This window comes from Spodoptera frugiperda, chromosome 25 (assembly GCF_023101765.2).
Source record: "Spodoptera frugiperda isolate SF20-4 chromosome 25, AGI-APGP_CSIRO_Sfru_2.0, whole genome shotgun sequence".
Classification (NCBI taxonomy): Eukaryota; Metazoa; Arthropoda; class Insecta; order Lepidoptera; family Noctuidae; genus Spodoptera; species Spodoptera frugiperda.
This window is the reverse complement of record NC_064236.1, coordinates 12,608,828-12,628,246: the sequence shown is the minus strand read 5'-3', so window position 1 is coordinate 12,628,246 and position 19,419 is coordinate 12,608,828. Positions and strand designations below refer to the sequence as shown.

Below are 19,419 nucleotides of genomic sequence, written 5' to 3'. Positions count from 1 at the left end.
AGAGTGTAAGCCGGAGTTAATCGACCAACGTCGACCGGCCATCGATCGATTAGTTAGTCAACCAGTATGCGTCGATCAATTAAAGCTTTTATACCAAACTATCAATGTCGTCGATTGATTGGTGTGGTAACACCCTTAAACCTCCGGGCCACCACGACACAAGCTAAGAGCAAAATTGGGTATCCTGAAAACATATCACACTTACAAAATTTCTCGAAAAGGGCATAAACGTATGACGATAACTATTATGAGGTTAAACCATATCACTGCGTTAGTGTGGTTAGGTCGTATTTGGTAAGTAGGTACTTATTACCTACTTTAGGTAGCCATAATTATAACATTAAGTTGATTCTTAGGGACGACACCGGATTGAAATAACACTAAAACATATTTTTGTCTATCATTTTATTAGTTATTGGAAATACTTTTCCGAATCACAATAGGTAATTAGGTACGTAACTACAATAAGTGTCATTAGCACTGCTATCGAATGGATAACGGCTAAACACAGATACGTAGCTTATCTTTAGCCAGGCCCATTAATACAATTTGTTAGACAAACAAACTGTATTATTTAGTACACTATTTAATTGATCAATAAGCATGGGATTTAGGTACCTACACGAATTCTTTTATTACGACATAATGAGTGTTTATAGCCACAAAATTTCGATCCTGGAAGGTATAGCAATACCTATTCTGGTTCTTGGAGTACTTTTTATCCAAATACTTACTAAACGCCACCAAATTTGTTGTTATAATGGATAAGTATTAAGAAGAGACAGAATTTAAGACATCGACTGGAATTTTGTGCCGTTTAGTAAGTTCTTGGGTGTATATGTATCACATCACCACGCTGTACCTCACGTGCATGACTCTCTGTTTGTGTCGGGCCTGGCTCTACTCAGTTTCCAGCATTTGCGACTTCACTTGCCTACCTACATACGTTGACACAATCAAAGCTCAGTCTCACAATTTCATGTTTACTTCAGTTAAAATAATCTTTGAATTTGTTTGTTAACATTTAACATTCTGTACTACACAGTAAAGCCACTTACTGTAGTTGGCAATCCATTCAAGAGTTATTTTTTTCTATTTTCAGTGTAGGTGTATAAATTTTTAGTGGCTAAATTGCGAGTATTCAATAAGAAGGCAACTGTTGAAGTAGTAAGCGGCACATTCGTTAGTTTGACACCTATATAACAATAATTTGTTAAGTTTCGACAACGACATTGGTACTTGCTTGTGAAAATTCCGCCTATTTTGGATGGCCTGATGTCTAGAATAACAGCGTTAGTAGGTAGGTTCCTACGGATAGCACTCTGCTAGTGCATTAATCGTTGCACAAGAGTTATACAATTATGTAGGCTAAGCTTAGTACTTATTTTTACGAAGCACCTTAATAAATAAAATTTATATTATTATAAATGTTGGTAATATATAAATAAATATAGATTTAGACAAAATAATTCCAATATCTTATAAACAGCTAATTGTACTTTTAATTACATAATTAGAATACACAGAATGAATTACTTTGACATACAGGGTGGAAGAAACTAATTTTGACACAGAATCTATAACAATTCTATAATATTTACCTACACATGGTATCAAGATTTTATTTGTTATTGGTAATTTAATCATCATTTACCTATGAATATGGCACCTATGCATAAGAATGTGAGCAAGGATCTACCTTCTAATAAAATATAAAAAATGTAATTGATATAATAAAGCTTGCTGAGTCTAAATGTCACTAGTTGACGATTCCACACCACTATGCAAGCAATTACTTTACTTTCTTTTTTGTATATAGAATATTACTATTTATAGGGTATCTCATAAAATATATTATTAGTTCTTATATAAAATATTTCTTTACTTTTATTGGCTGTGAAAATATATTCTATACATATATTTTAACATATAAAATCTGTGTCGTTTTTTCTACCCTGTATGATAATAGGTAATGTGTGTTTTAAGTTATAAGTCTTACAAAATATGTCTTGTCTGTATTTGCTTTAGTATTTACGATGTCTTTCAAAAATTTCATCAATCTATGATAAATCAAACACGTGGCTTGTATTAAATACACCATAATTCAAAATAAATAAAAGTGCATACTTAAGAACAAAACATTTCACAAGTAACATTAAACAAAGATTTAAGATTCTGAAGAGATAGAAGCACTTACATCGCTCATTGAGAACGATTATGTATTATAAATATTAAAATTACTATTATTATACACCTGGAACTTACAATAATCGTCTACAGCACATAATATACAGATACAAATATTACAGATAATTTGAAGTAATTTACAAAGTATTGATATGTACAGTATTATAAAGACTTTTTATAATCATTTCATCTATAATAAATAAACATGTAACAAATATAAAACAAAATTAAGCGTAATACACAATATATAATAATAACTCAATTCATACAAATATACATCAGTAAACGTAAACACTAAGAGAACGACACGATAAATTAATTAAATGTTGTCCAGCCTTTGGGAACACTAGTGTTGGAATCCTGTCGCGCGCTCGAACCTGCGGAATAGTCTAATAAACCAAATTGGCTAAAATCTAGTCCATATTCGTGTAAGAGAGCACTGTCTGTGGATTTGATTTGTTCGACTTTCTGATTTTTATCACGACACTTGAGCGGATCGAAATCTTCTAGGTTTGTCGGCGAATCATCCAGTTTAATGAGATCAGAATCAGAGCCACACGACTGAAAAAGAAATATGTGAGTTAAACAAATACGAAGCGATACACTTTCCTTGATAGGCCTCGTGTGGCAAGTGTCATCACCGAAACAAGTACAAACATATTATCGGTAGCTAGATAATGACTCATTTACATTAGATGTACTTTATGTACCAACAACTTGTGAAATAATTTTAGTGTAAAAATGTGTTAATTTGTGGCATGCATATATAAGCAAAGTATAATATCACGAATTCAATTATCAAACGTTTGGAACATAAATGTCTACGACAAACGATATATCCATATCATGCAAGAAAAGATACAAAATTAAAAGTTCATATGTGCTGTTCAAAATTAAATAATGTAAATAAACCATTATTTTTACTTATATAAATGAAATTGCAACTGTATTTGTGACTGTCTGGTTTCAATAAATTTAATTTCTATAGGACCTAATAACAACAATTGTTTTCATGATTGATTTTACATTTGCCCGGTCCTTTTTATAATAACACACATAAAACAATGCCCACCATTTTAAATCAGATATTAGTTGGTTGCGCTTACGCACAAGTTAAGTTTTATTATTCACCCGTTAGTGTCTAAGATCTTGGTAATCTCAAAACATTTATTTTTAATATGTACTTAGTATATTTCTATTGAAACCTGGTTTTAGAGACGTTAAGCGTAACGCTAGTAATAGTTTTATAGTAGTGAGCACCGTTATTTACTTACATCTGTCCTGGCTTCAATATTTGTTTAATGCAATACAGTGAACGATGCAATGAAAGTGCGTAAGCGCTCGACGACTCTATGTTACTTCCAAGATTGCATTTCATGTACGCAACCTCGTCAAAGTCATCTACATTACGAATAGAGTGTAACTACTTCTATTAAATAAAAATCCAATATTTATGCATACTTAAATATATTTAGTAACATGCATATGCAAGTTCTATGTAAGCATGACCTTGCTAGAGGACGACAAACAGTGTATTATGTACAAGTGCTCGTGTCATTATAAAAATATGTATACCTAGGTAAGTACAGCAGTAAGTGACGCACATTATTGAGCTTCCCATTGGTTTTATTGCATCTTGTTAATTTATAATATGTATGGATTACTATGACCCGCTTACGTTCTATTCGAAGTAGGTTGATTTGCATAGCATATGTCTATTCAAATGCTTAACGAGTGTTTACGAGACACGAATGTCCATACAAACTTTCAAATCCAAATTCGTGGAAACTACTAAACCAATTTTAATGAAATTTGGTACTTGTATTCAATATAATTATTTCAGGTCTAAAAATTTTGTTACAACGATTTATTTTTTGACACACGACGCAGAAAAAGTTATTCATTTTAAAATTATTAATACGTACTAAGGCACTATAGGTAGTTTATTTTTAAATGCTTGAACTAACTTTTTAGACCTTGACACCAATATTACTCCTTGCGTGTGAGTACCAAGTATTTTCAAGCATTTTCGGTTGAAAAGTTTCCATAAATTTGGACTTGAAAGTTTGTATGAAAGCGCCGTATAAAAACTCTTAAGCCAATTCAATTTGAACGTCGAGGTGAGACAGGAAGAATTAGATCAACTTTATAACGGTCCTATAAAAATACAAGTGGAGGTACTTAATATATATGGTGACTGGTAATTAGTGAATGATATTTAAACACGTGATTGTACTCATGATTACAAATAACTTTCCCTAAGAAACTTTTTGTAGTCATTAATTTTATTTTTATCAATTTCGCGCGCGCTTGCTTTCGCATGATCAGCTGTTAGCAGTGAGGCGCTTGCGCTCGCGTAAATCGGAATCGGAAAGTTAGTAACTATTATCGAAATTTACTCGCGCGTTAATAAAATTTTGTTGTTTTATTATTGTGATAAAAATAAAACTAATGAGTACTTATACAAAAAAGATTCTTGGGGAAAGTTGTTTGTAATTTTGAGTACAATCACGTGTTTAAATATCCTTCACTAATTACTAGTCACCGTATATAGTTAAATCCATAATTTTCTTCAAAGTGCTAGGTAATTTGTTATAATACTCTGAAGCATATCTAGAAATACATGGACATAAATTCATAATTCTGCAGTCCAGTTCCAGTCATCATTACATTGACGAATTACAAAACACTTAGATAATAAGTACTTCCAGTATTAGACGACTTATAATAATATATTTTTATAAATGATATGTATTAAGTACTAAGTACTTAGACTAAGTGAAACTTATTGTATAATGAAACAAGTAATCACTTTTGACAGTATTTTCTGTACCCAAATTTTGTTTATACAACAGTTAAGGTAATAATTTTGAGATAAAAATGGGACCTATACAAATACGTTTCTTAGATAACATTAAATAAGGTTTACTTTAAGATTTCAATTGTTTATTTCAGGTTTCCTCTCGACTGCACATATCGATCAATATCGAATATAAAATCATTTAAATTTCTACGATTCCTTTTATTAGTTATTGTGTATGTAATGCAAATCATCCTTTTGCCAATAACTTTAATTTTTTTGCATTGTTAACTAAACTTACATAAAACGAGCTAGCATCACAATATGAGATCATAACGTTTTATACTTATTAACCATAATTATTACGATCGGAATATGAGTAAGAAAAATTATTATGCAAAACCATAGGAACACTTACGTGGGCCACATATAAAATAATATAGTATAAACCACTACATTTCAACCTTAATAAAAATTTAGCAAAATAATAACTCTTTTAAGGTAGCCTTAAATGGATTCTTCTAAATTCTAGAAATCGATATGTCAATAACACAATATAACTAAGTAATAATTTACAATAATCATAATCAATTGTACAAAAGTAACAATAATTTGCAATAGAACTAGAGGAGGGGATAGATTAATTACCCATGATAACATAAATAGCGTGTCATTTAATAGATTTCTTATAAGCATTATAAAGTACAAAGCAAAAGAGAAGATATAAGAGGATCATTAAAATAGAAATATTTGTATTTATTTTCGAATAATTTTAAATCACAATCCATAACTGGGAATAAATTATTTTTGTGCTTGGCACATAATAAATAAATATTTATTTTTAACTGTCATATTGATTCACTTTGTAATATTAGAACATATTCTATAAGCTATCGAACATTAATTTAGATACATTTCATACAGAAACGAATATCTATAGTAGCATATCCGGAACATTAGTGGAAGTTAATATTTTGCACGATATGATAAACACGTACATCATAAACGTGTACATTTGTTACACCCTCCACATAACGAACACTGGACGTCATAAATTTTGCTACAGATATAAACAATTGGTACACCTAAACTACTGCTAAGGTCTATGTATAACGACACCTTTCCACCGTGCTCGGAATTAAAAGCAACTAAACTGCAATAGTATTGTCTTACTATAAGTAAAGGGTCGTTACATATTAGATAAATATTATTTATAATTGTGAACATTATAATATCCAAAATTAATGGTTAGGTAATATATTATTGTAAACCTGGCATGTTAGTGCAAACATAATTTCACTCTTGCAGTTCAAGGCATAAATTCTATAATTTTCTGCTTTACAATCATATATAAAATCGATATGATTACAAATGTGCATATCAGAATTACCTCTTGAATTTTTCCCTTGTACGAAGGTAGTTCAGCGTTGGGTCCCACGACGAGCCTGGGCCTTACGCCCTCTTGGCTCGGTCTACCTACAGAGGGTACCGTGAGTTTCGGCGCTGTGCCGTTACATGGCGACTGAGTGGTCGGCAGTGACACCTTCCTTTGATTCGTTGATAGGGTTAACTTTAATTTTGCTTTATCATTGCCTTCAGTGAAGCGGATCGTGGTCGTGTGAAAGTCTGGTGTAGTATTCACATCATTTTTTGTGATGTTACTGACAAAGTGTAGATTTTGGAGCGTCGAAGTGGGTGTCGCACGCGGCGGCGGCATGGGCGCATCAGATAAATCAATTAGTTTCCTCGTGGAAATGATTGGGTAACGGACTGGGAGTTGGGGACGTTCCGGTAACCGGGGTGGGAGACATGGTGACAGTGTTTTCTGCAAAATAAAATTAAATGATGTGCCACGGTGCTCCTAGGAGCGTTCATGCTGATATCGCATTCACATGGTACTAAACACAATAATGTGGACAGTACAAAAAAGAAAGCACAGTTTTGGTGTATGAAAGCCTATTACAGTAATAAAAAAGCATAACATTTCAATGAAACACCATAGATGAGATACCTTTTAAAAACACGTGTAAGTACAGCTTTATTGTGTAGATAACTACATTACTATTTACATATAACAATATATAAATAGTATATAATAACTTTAAAAAAGGTATCCAACTCTATGACAGGTATTAATCACACCTCCAATACGATACCAAAATAATACGATTTCAAAGCGACGTCGCTTCCCTCTTTCGATTAAGACGGTGTAACTCAATTTAAATAGTTTAGATGAGATGCTTGTACTGGTAGCAATAATATCTACTAATTTAATAACTTGCATGAGAGTACAAAATGGTAGAGGAACGGTATACGAAATTAATATACAACGTGTAACAAAATACCTATATACATCAAGAAGCCCTGATGAATACAGGTTGAATAGAATCTCTACACAAAGTTTCAGCTTAAAATTCGATTGAAAAAAAATTTGTACCAAATACTTGATATCGCATGGTTCTTGATTTCAAATCATACAAATGTGTCACAACAATACAGGGGTCACTCGCTAGTATTACAAAACATTTCTTCTGTCAGTCTGATCGCCTAGTACCTGTCTACCTAATTTTGAATCGCGCCGCGGCGCGATTGGAAAATTTCATAACTTGGTACCATGAAAACATAAGTTTAAAAAACCTTCCCGTATGTTATCTAGAAACTGTGCAATTGATATGTATACCCCCTTTTTGTTACACGTTGTATATGCAAAGTGCCGTATCGAAAGTATGATTCTACACTAACTATATGACGCACTAATGAAAGAACACAAGCGTCTAACAAGAAGCTACGAGGACGACATCTACATTCTGATTTAAAATTAGCAACCGTTTCTGACTTACTGCTTTATCTGGAAGACTGATGTCGGAGTTGTGCGAACTATTTGGGAAGCTGTCACGTCGTTGTGTTTTTTTACTGTCGAACAGGAACTCCATTTCGGTGAGCAGATCGAGAGGCAATGCGGGCGGAGGCTCGCGGGGTGGCAGTGGCCGGCTCAGCGGGGGTTTGTTCGAAGGTGACGAATCCGACGAGTCCGACGACACTGGCGTTGCTGACCCACACGAAAATCTGCGTCAAAAAATAAAGATGGTAGCAGGACACTCAACAGCAGCACCCAACAGACGCGATAAAAAATATATAAATAAATAATGCGTATGATGTACATATTTTGACTTTCAGAGCCTCCAACCCCGACACATGCCCCAATGCACTGCACACCCTTCACTACAGTTAAGTCACCACTGGTAAATAAACATTAGTTCAATATACCTAGTATAGTTAATTACCTGCTGTCATCGGTAGTGTTTATAGAAGACGGGCGGGAACCAGTCCTGGGTATTTTATTCTTCAGACCTTTTACTGCAGATTTCACATTCTTGCCTCCTTGGCGGACCTTTATGGATCAAAACATATTAACTTTAAACCATTGTAATAATTAATTGCGATCGTTATCGTTAGATAATAGCCGGGTCATAACATTGTGAGTGTACAAAAGTAGCATCTATTTTGTTTTCATCACAAAATTTCCTTAAATATGAAATAATATAAAGCCAAACCATAATGGGTTTTATTTATTGTATAATAAAATATTCGGCAAGGTTATGTTCCGACAACTAATACTTTCGACCCACGACCGCAGTTTACATGGACAATTGGAAAAAAATATAATAAGTGTGCAGTCGAGCAGCATGCAATCTTTTCCTGTGTGAATTCTAATATAAAGCCTAAATTAAAAATTATTCCTAGGAGTCAAGATATGTATTTTTATGATGATCAAGTTTTATGGTTTAACAACTATCACGACCCTGTTTGACATTCATTCTATCGTTTATATATCATCATTATGTTTATGAGAATTTAATTTTTTAAGGCGAAAAATAAGTTAAATAAATAAGTTAATGGCTAAGACGAAAAATAAGTTAAAAAAATCTCTAGCCATGTTTTTCGAAACAAACACTGACAATATATTTGTTAATGATTTTTTTGTGGTACAAATTAGTTTGTGGCGTATAAATAATTTCGGAAAGCTTCAGTACACTCTAGAATAACAAATATTAACAATACCATCATAAAGGTACATTAGTATGTAATAAGAGTTGTTTTGACGGAGTGTTTATATGTGGGTAGTTACATACGTTTTGACTTTCTAATAGACAGTTTTGAATACTGCGCTTTACGAAAAAAAATACTTTCCTATTCGTGCAAGATCGTAATATTAATAATATACCAAAAAAATACCTAATACCTAAGTAAATACAAACCACCACGGAGTAAGTTGTTCGCGCCATTAGGGACACTAGTGTAGCTTAAAATATTTATGAAGAGCATAATTTGTAAAAAAAAGAACATAATTTGAAAAATGTAAAGTTAAAGTCATTCAACCTGTGATAGCTAAACCGATTGAACTAATAGGACCTTACACCTCTTTAGTGTCATATCGTAAGCGCAAATGAAAAACCCTCGTTGCGTGCAAATAAATACGGATTTGTCCTATAACCAAAAATACTGGGACCCAGTGCAGAGTAATATAACTACAATTTGGAATAACAACTGGTATTCGTAACTTCGTGGAGTATATACTTTATTGAATTAAAATATAGCGGCATCTACGTTGTGAGCTATGCTATTTTTACACTAAAATATAATATACATTCACTTAATTTAATGTATAGTTAATTTAAAATTATTTACACAATAATAAATGGTAACTGTTGAATATATCAGTACTACACTAAATTTAACTTACGATACAGAAAATATAGCATAGAAAATAGTAAAACAAAGTACTTAATGATTTAAGGTCACAATGAGTGCATATTTTAGCAACATCTTGGTAACAAAGCAACAACAGACATAAATTGTACAGTATCATAAATACAGTCATATAAAAATACCTATAAATAGTATAGCAATTAATTAATAAACTAAATAAATATACATTTATACTATTACACGAAACTAGTAATTGAACTAATTACAGAGCAAAACTAGGCACAGACGTAATACCATCACCAAATGACTACAAACGAGCAGTTAGAGTATAAAGTATTCTCCACCAAGTTATGTATAACAGTGCCACAACAATAAAGTCGTTGTGAGAACAACAGAGTTCACTAGGACTCACCGTTTTGACCGCCGATTGCACAGCTGGGTTCGCCTGCAAATATTCATAATTTAAAGCAAAAAAAGAAAACCTCCATTACTTACAGCGTTACAGCATGCATGCGAGTATTAAGAGTTGAAAGCCAAGTATGTTCACAAGGTAAGTGCTTTAAATTACACTATGTTTAAATGTATCTGAAACAATTTGTAGTAATTACATAGAGAACTGTGCATTGTTTGTATTTTCCTCCAAAAAACTACATTTCTAGCGTTACGGCGCTGCAGAATATCTGGCCGATTCCCTGATCCCTAGGCAGACCTCATGAGCTTCATGAGTTTACCAGATTACCCAATCGGTACGAAGGTGTTAGAACTTTCAGTCAGATATTTATTAAAGGCCGTGAATTCAAACTAGGTCTAGTTCGTAGTTGTAAAAATGTTTGTTAGCATAATAAACGACAAGTCGACACAGGCCTTTGGGCAATTTTTTTTTATGGGTGTTAAGTACCAATATCTATGAATTAGAGTGATTTTTCACCAGAGATGTGATATGTAGCTACGCTACGAAGAAGTAATAGCTAAGCTGTGACACTATGTGACCGTTTCCGCTGATACAAAGTATCGATAGCATGCATTCATAACACGAATCTGTAGCACGCATCTTTACATATAAAAGCCTAGTTTAGTTGAGTCCATTTTCACTAATGCTAAGCTATATGTATCAATGAATATGTGAACCCTTCTACAGATTTATGTATAGATTTTATGTAAATCTATACATAAATCTGTAGAAGTCTGTATGGCGCATTGAAAATATTTGAAAAAATAAATAGCAGGTGGTGTTACTGGATCGATACCAAACCCAAATATATGATTAAAAACTTATTTGTCTGTCTGTATGTTCAGGCATCACTTGAAAACTAACGGTTCGATTTCGATGAAACTTGGTATAATTATACCTTATTATTCTGGGTATAAAATAGGATATTTTGTATCCTGGAAAAATACGTAGGAAAAAAAATGTTTCAGTTCTTTACTACAGACGCCAGCTCTACAGCAGTAGCTCAATAGAGGGATCTCCTTAATTATTATGGGCCTAGCCGTATTTGGGTTCAATAGATATTTATAAGATGTCATTGTCAGAGTTACTCAAAATAGAGAAATAAAACATCCACGCGAAGATCGACATCCGCGCGGACAGAGTCGCGGGCAGAAGCTAGTATTGAATATAAATTAGTGGAAGCTAAACGCATCCATAACAACATAGCCATAGCACATCTCTGGTGGAAAAGCACTTCCAATTCTATTTTATTTCACTAAGATATGGTTGTTTCAATTTATTATATATTTTTCTGATTATCATCATACATAATGTAGCTATTCTACAGGGATTATACAAACTACACATGTCCTTTATGAAATAACTATTGTTTCAGAAGATACTTAAAAAATCGTGTCACTGACATTTATTGATGTTAACTTATAGGAAACCATAAGATTATAAAGTTATTCATTTCTCTGTTTCTCTATTTTTCATAAGTAAAATATCATGCATTACATATTTGCATGTTTACTGAAATGTCAATTTTAGATTTATTTTAACAGCAAATGACTGTGCTGTTGCTGTGCTTTATACATGGAAATGAATATGATTAACATATTTTATTACCTACTCATAAAATATTAGTATCAATTTTTTTTAGATAACTAATGAAATATTTACAAAACGTGACGTTATATATCTATATAACTTCATAGAGATCTCTCTATACAGATATTCATGCAATAATTTATCTGACAATAAAATTTGACTTTCAAACCAGATGTTATGTAGCCAATATGAATATAAAATACGAATTTCATAAATTATCAAGGAAGATTTATGTTTATATTACGCATTTAATTCGCAGGATGTGATCCCCTTTAATTGAAGGATCACAAGACTATGTCTATCCTTTGTTGTGAGTCCAAAATAAACAAAATAAAAAACACATAAATACCTTAACAAACAAAGTTATATCAATACAAGTTCAACAAGTACTCATAATGATGACTTCAACATATTGCTCATATATATATGTATTTACAGATATAAATAAACAGTATTAAAATTTCTCACATCCATATCAAACAAAGTTTGCGATGGCCATTAGTTTTACTACATTTTTATTTAAAGTGCTGCTGCTGCTTTTTGTGATAAGCAGTAATGTACAAGTAACTTTTAAGTGTATTGTGTCTATACATTGTGTTTACTTAAGCTATGTAGGTTACGGTTAGATCAAAACCTCGCCAACACACATCGATTTACTTAAACAAAAAGTTAATCAGGTAAAGATTATTGTAATTCAATATTACAGCTGAATATAAAAACTTACGATCGCCATTTCATGAAGACTATATAAAATTTCTTAGTAAGTATGAATCATGAAAGTAATGCAATGGCTATAAAATGTATACATAGAAAAACTCACAGCATGAATATGCATTTAGTAGCACATAGCAAATAAATACTCATCCCCAAACATAACAAGCAGGAAATAACTTCTATTTACACACCAGACATTTAACACTTTATTAATATAACTTACCTTATCTTTTACAGTCTTGAAAAAGGCACCGCCTTCCTTCTTGACTGTCTTGGCCCAATCTCTGTATTGTTGTTTTAATTTTTGCCCGCTCCCTGTATTTAGCTTATCGGCGTAATGACTGCATTCCATTTCAAACTCATCGTTGAAACCGCGGCCTGAATTCAGCAAATCCAGTCTTTCATCGATAAACTGTAATCACAATATTACTATGAACCTAATGTATAAAACACATGGAATACTACTTTACTTTTTGTTAGTTTTGTTGAACTAATTTACCGCGTTATTAAGCCTGTCATCAGACAGTTTCGCCCAAGCAGATACAGATAAAATTATATCTTAGAATTTTAAGTAAAAGATTGGGTTTTCTATAGCGTGAGATTTACAAACTAACTAATAAAAATGCGCAGTTTGGTTTAAAAAGGTGCCATGTTTTATATCTTCTCACCTGACGGAATATTTGGGATTGTAATATTTTTGTAAGGAATGGTTGCATGTTCTTTCTGGTTCTGATAAAAGCATCCGGATTGAAGGTAATCAGCTGGCCATTTTCAATTCTGAAACAAATATTTTATTAGAAGAAGTCATAATTTATTGCTTGATGTCACTACGATATATCGGTTCCAGATCTTACTTTATAGCATCACGGTATCCACCTATTAATGAAACTAGGGCACGTAAAAACGCTCGAGACACTGCATCACCCAATGCATTCTTATCACTTAAAGCCTTCTTTAAGCTCGAGACCTGAAAAAAATAATCACACTACCATTCAAAACAGCAGAATGTAATATACAAGTAATCTATGACGATCGATTGTTTTATTGTCTGGGTATCAAACAAGACCTTGTTGTCATCCTACGATTAACTGTTTATTATCCTATCCCTATCCCAGGCAATACCTTTTTCGATATATGTATTATATTTCATAGTCAAATATACATATTATGAAATTAATCATTTAAGTATTTTCTTTATTAATCGGTATTAATGTTTGCAAAAATTTTACCAATCGAAAGGTAGCATTCATAGAAAATGACATGATTGTATGCAACTGCAGAAAGAAGTAAAACAAACGTGTTTTTCTTACCAGATCAGAGGGAAGTCCTTCTAAATCGTTGAATGGTGATTTAAGCTCATTTGCATCTACGTCTAATATAACCACATCGCCTATTTCAGACATCCTTACATTCTGTAAGAATACCAACAACAATTATTATTAATTTGACAGAAACATATAAGATATAGATCATTACTCAACAATAAGGGCTAACACTTACCTCCATCACACTCCTAGGAACTCCGATAAGAAATGGCATGGGCGCCAATAAATAATCAACAAGATGTTTTGGTAGAATTGGAATGAATATATGTTGCCAAGACATCGGGAACAACGTTGCATTAGCTGCTTGTACGCAAGCTGATAACCTGGAAGGTTTTGAGGCTACTATTGCAACTCTGCGCTCATGCAGCAATGCCGCCCATAGCCCGGCCATACATTTCGTGTCCATGGCACTAAAGTATTCCGTTAAATTGCACTGAAATAATTAATAAATATTGTAATAAATGTTTTCAAAATACACAACATTACAAAACAGTTTACTTAAAGAACTATAGTTTAAGGATTAAAGAATTATAAAATTGTGGTAAATAGGGATCGAGATGAGAATAGAGACAAAAGAGGGGTGAATAGGAATTGGGAAATTCTTCATAGAATCTATTCATCCTATTTTCTGTGTCTATTAACCGCTCATTCCCTATCCACCACAATGTTCGATATACTGAGGAAATCACTGTTATTACTTAATCAGATAATTATTTATGCACTTACATTTTCTGGAATACTTGGTAGTTTGTTGTCTGGACACTGACATGTGAAAACGCTGTGGCCAGCATTATAGGTCACTTTAAGTGTATGGCCGGGCATAGGTGGACGTATTCGACATGCTTCCAAGAATGATGCTAATTCACCCCGTTCTGGACTGTTTATCAGGTTCGCTATGCAATTCAGTAACCTGAAAAGTAAATTGACATTGAATAACAGTAAACTCTCCTGTATTGCCAACAAATAAAAAACATCAATGAATCAACGTATATCATCATTTTCACAATCGCAAAGCACAAATATTTGTTTGCTTAATTACATAACCTGCACCTCAATTTTGAATAAATTTGCTGTTTTCCAATAACTGATTGTGGCAAAGCATATACGAAGTATTGCGCCAGCCATACATTAATTTCTCATTTAATTTTGACCTTCAGTTCACAACCATGAACCTTGTATAAAATTTAAGACTTGGAAATTTTATTGTCCTATTGAAAATAAGTGTCTCACAATATAAATTGTTCTAGATTGGCACTAGTATGTCAATTATAAGCGATACAAAGTGATTGAAATACGTTCGCAATTTTATTGAAATAGATTATATTTTGACTGTTATATTTGTTATATCTTACATTTTGCACAAGCAAGCAAATGTAGGTACTTAATTATCAAATCAAGCCAGCTAGGTACAGGTATTATTTACTGAAATTTACAGTGAATTCTTCATTAATGCTCTTTCATGATTATAAACCTTTTCTGATTGACAGACAACAATAATAAAAATAAGATTTATTCAATTCAGTGTAGACATTCGCAAGTGATGTAAATAAGGATTAAAGGAAATCATTTTTCTAGATATGTATACTCAAGAATTTATCATGAGACGTTTTACGTGTAAGTCACCATGCAACAACTATGTATATATAATTGATACTTACTTGTAAAATATATCGTGCCATGGTAGATGTGACAGTAACACAAGTGCTGTGTTGGCTTTAGGATCATATCGACAGAAACAAAATGTATATTTAGAGTCCTCTGAAGTCAGCACAAATGAATAGTGCTGTGCAAACAAACTGAAAATTAAAAAAAATATGAATATCTAGGTACTAAAATTTTAAAGAAGAAAGTGGCTAATTGTACCGTGTCTCAAACTGTAAAAACTTACTTTTCTAGTTGACATGGGAATGTAAATTTTGGAATATTTTTTAACTCTTCTTCATTTTTATATGTTTCTGGATATTTCCTTATGACATAAGGTTCCCTCAGATGATCACCAGGTGATACTTCACAAAATAATTCGAACAAGAAGCGTACAGTGTCTCTGAAAACATATAAAGACAAATTGAAAAAAGAAATGAATAAATTTTTGTTATAATGTTCATAAAAGATTAGATTTAAAGAAGCTTGGTTCATTTAACAAAAAGACTTAACTAAGTTGTTTTAACTAGGCATGCATAATTTGCATGATTTCATAGCATAATTACAATGCCTGATTGACATCAGCTATTTCAATTGTTCTCAATCTCTGACCTAAAATGAAATGCATGAAAGCAATAAATCTTCTGCTTTTATTTGGCTGCATTCCAATTTATTTTATAGACAATTAATAGTTTATTTTTAATACAAATACCTAATCTAATATGATCAATATAGCACTTTACTCCTAATTTTAAAGCTGCAATAGGCAATTAAGGTACAGCGAATGACACTGAATATCTTTCTGTTTAAAAAAAGTTTTTGTTTTTATAATGTACAACCCGTGGTGTTGGAACTTTGAACGGAAATCGAAGCACAAGATAATGTATTTTCTATTGTTTCAAATCGGCAGACAAGACATTAAATTATAGTTAAGTAGTTACAAAATGTTGATTTTTTTTTCTCTTTTTAAAAAAAATGTTGCCCCACATTAGGATTTTCTCCTGTGTCGTAGGTGCGTTTACAAACATACAAGTTCACATACACATGACACCCAGACCGAAACAACAATTTGTGGATCACACAAAGAGTTGCTCCGTGCGGGAATCGAACCCGCTACCCGTTGCGCGGCAGCCAGTTGCCCAGCCACCGCACCAACCGTGCAGTCAAATGCATCAAAATGTTATTGTGGTAACCTTTCACACAGAGTTGCTTAGATGCAGTATTTAATCAAATTATTACAGTGCACAGTTGGGGCAGTGACTAGGCAACTGACTGATGCGCAAGATAGTTGTCACAGATTCCCATGCGTAACCTTTCATTGATTATTGTTGAGCTTCTGGGTGTGATCTGTATCTGAATTTGTAGGTTCGTAAAGTTTACGTACGACACAGAAGAAAATCTTTGGGTAGAGGAATTCCTTGAGTAAATATATATGTAAGTAAATCGTTTGATAACTAGTTATTTAGAAATAATAGGTACACATTTATACTCAAGATCATATATCAAGTGCAACATGATCTAGCACATGTGAGATATGGTGTAGCAGTTACAGTACACATATAGAATATTATACAGTAAAAGTTTAAATAACACATATTCACATATTTTATACGGAACATACTATATCAAATTATCTACCAATTACAGTAATAGCAACTAAACCTGTGCAGATGAAATGTAACCTAGAACTGTCTAAATGAATACTAACCTACAACCCTAATCGATAAATTGTAATCGGTCAAGGTTTTCATCACTGTTTAATATAACAGTATGGTATGTATAAAGCGGGTTCCCTCTATCTGGCAGAATTTTAATGCTCTGAAATTTGTTTAGCATAACACACTTGGCAGAATCTTTTTTAAACGAACATACATATGGCTTAAAAATCTTTTAATAAAATTATTGTATTGCCAAATGTTTATTTGTCCGAATTTACAAAGGCATACTTTTAAGATGGTAGAATTTTATTTGGCATAATTACTTTTGGCAAAACTTAATTTTGGATAATTTCGTTTCACATAACGTTTATTTAGAGCGACGATTGTTTGGTAGAATATCATTTGGAATAATTTTATAAGGCATAATTATTGCCCTTTTTATAAAGTGTAATCATATTCTTAACCTTAAATTAAAATATTGTCTTAAACAGTCAATATCTTATACTACAAAAGTTAGTGAAGTGACAGAACCGAATCGCTGCAAAACCGACTGCACCTAGTCTTGTTTGCCCTACCCCTAGAGTGCAATTTAAAATCGCGTAGGCGCGGAGGGGCGAGGCGGCCCGCGGGCTGAGGAGCAGGCGACTACTTGCTTGCTTGCTTGCTGCATGCTTGCGTGATAGATGAGTCTTTCAATTATTATGGAGAATCGTCTTTTTGCATACTTTTCATAAGTATGCCAAAAGACGATTCTAACTGTGAACTTTCTGAGATACAATGGTTCTACTTTTTAATTATTATGGTTATGAAATTTATGCCAAAAGACGATTCTGACAGTGAACATTCTGCAAAATGATGGTTCTACCTTTCAATTATTATGGGTATCAATTCCTAAAGATGATTCGGACTTACAAAATTATGCGTTTTTAATGTTTTACAAATGATGGTATACCAAATGATTTTCTGCGAAATGAAGTTTCTGCCATGCGTTGTTATGCAAAATAAAATTATGACCAAAAAAATTCTACTAATAAAGGTAGACCCGTATAAAGCTCGTGTCAATCACGATATGTTTATATTGTCTAATATTTTTATATTGTGATTGTGCCACTTTTTTGAGAGCTACATCTGCACCTGGTAAGAGTTAATATTAACGTAATTCACACTCAGAATGTTTACCCAATATGAATGTTTAAAAAGAAATAAGTATGACCTATAGGTATAAGATGAATTTATTGAGAAGGTTTGTTTTTCTACTATTTTTTGTGTATATTTTAAGTGGCTCAATAACCATGTTGTAACCATCCTGCTAACTCAAAGTACAAAAAGCACAATAAATATATATAGGTAATATAACTGGATTCTGATAAGACCATTGTAGTTTCCATGATAATATCATAATTATTATGAACAAAATATGGTGCATTTATTATCAGTATCAGAATGATAAACTTAATCATATATATATTGTAGATATTGATTGTAGAAAATGTACTTACATTTCTACATTAGGCAATACAAGCATACAAACAGATTCACAGTATCTACATTAGAATTGAGTTAAACAGGATATGATTTTATCAGGGTACTGTACCAACTAGACATCTGTCGCGGGGCGTAAATGGTTTATGTGGTTTAATGGTAAGTAAATAAAAAGCAAACGCAATATGGAGTTAGCAATACAATAATCCGAATTTTCCCTTTTTGGGGTTATGTAAGGAAGGACGACTACGTTTAAGCACACTAAATATATTGTAATAGTAATCTTATAATGGAAAACTTAAATAATAATTACCTTACTCTGGAACCCATGTCTCGACGTGGATCATATGAAATTTTGTTTACATCTTCCACAACACACAATCTGAAGTTACTTATTGATAAATTCTAATATCATGAAACATCACCAGCCATAGAAAACTACCTTCGAGTCGAATGAAACATTTTTTAAAGATTTTTAACTCTATTTCCAAACTATTACGAAAGACAGACGATGTTAGTCACTTTCCAGAGATAATAATTTATTGAAATTATTTCAACGCTAAGATAAGCTCTATCTCTGTCTAATTTAAAGCAACAATAGCGACAGCACCTATCATATGCTAAACATGCAAGCGTAGTTTTTGACGTGTCTATGGAATGTTGCCTTGTCGAAGCGACACTCGTCAAATAACGTTCCGTTTCACAAGGTCTGTGTAAAATAGTTTTAAATAATTACTTAGTATTTTTATTTTAAATTCTTTTAGATGGTAAGAAATATACCGTCATCGTCGTTTTGTGTTTTAACTTCATCAGTAAATCACGATCATCATCAGCTATCAACGGATCAACCCGTTTTTTTAA

The 19,419-nt window shown here is 32.5% G+C and overlaps 1 protein-coding gene across 3 annotated transcripts; it reads right to left on the bottom strand.

Moving 5' to 3' along the window:
- Positions 1-388: 388 nt before the first annotated feature.
- On the bottom strand, positions 389-19,073 carry LOC118278447 (DENN domain-containing protein 1A). 3 transcript variants are annotated; one of them, XM_035597670.2, is made up of 14 exons: positions 18,872-19,068; positions 15,666-15,821; positions 15,436-15,573; positions 14,504-14,687; positions 13,953-14,210; positions 13,763-13,864; positions 13,307-13,419; positions 13,121-13,229; positions 12,676-12,864; positions 10,110-10,142; positions 8,272-8,378; positions 7,828-8,053; positions 6,378-6,812; positions 389-2,748 (listed from the first exon to the last, which is right to left on the bottom strand). In XM_035597670.2, exons 1-14 carry the CDS (start codon positions 18,886-18,888, stop codon positions 2,503-2,505), a joined length of 2,313 nt encoding a protein of 770 aa, XP_035453563.1. In that variant the 5' UTR covers positions 18,889-19,068; the 3' UTR covers positions 389-2,502. The 3 variants fall into 3 exon arrangements, with proteins under 3 accessions (XP_035453563.1, XP_035453648.1, XP_035453723.1); XM_035597755.2 differs by lacking the exon at positions 10,110-10,142 and having other exon boundaries at positions 18,872-19,073; XM_035597830.2 differs by lacking the exon at positions 6,378-6,812.
- Between the last annotated feature and the right edge of the window lie 346 nt (positions 19,074-19,419).

Excerpts from the sequence above, each read along its gene's own strand:
- LOC118278447 (XM_035597670.2), bottom strand. Across the intron at positions 13,230-13,306 it reads GGATACCGTGATGCTATAAA|AATTGAAAATGGCCAGCTGA; the intron begins GTAAGATCTGGA and ends TATTTGTTTCAG. Across the intron at positions 8,379-10,109 it reads TGCAATCGGCGGTCAAAACG|GTCCGCCAAGGAGGCAAGAA; the intron begins GTGAGTCCTAGT and ends TGATCCATAAAG.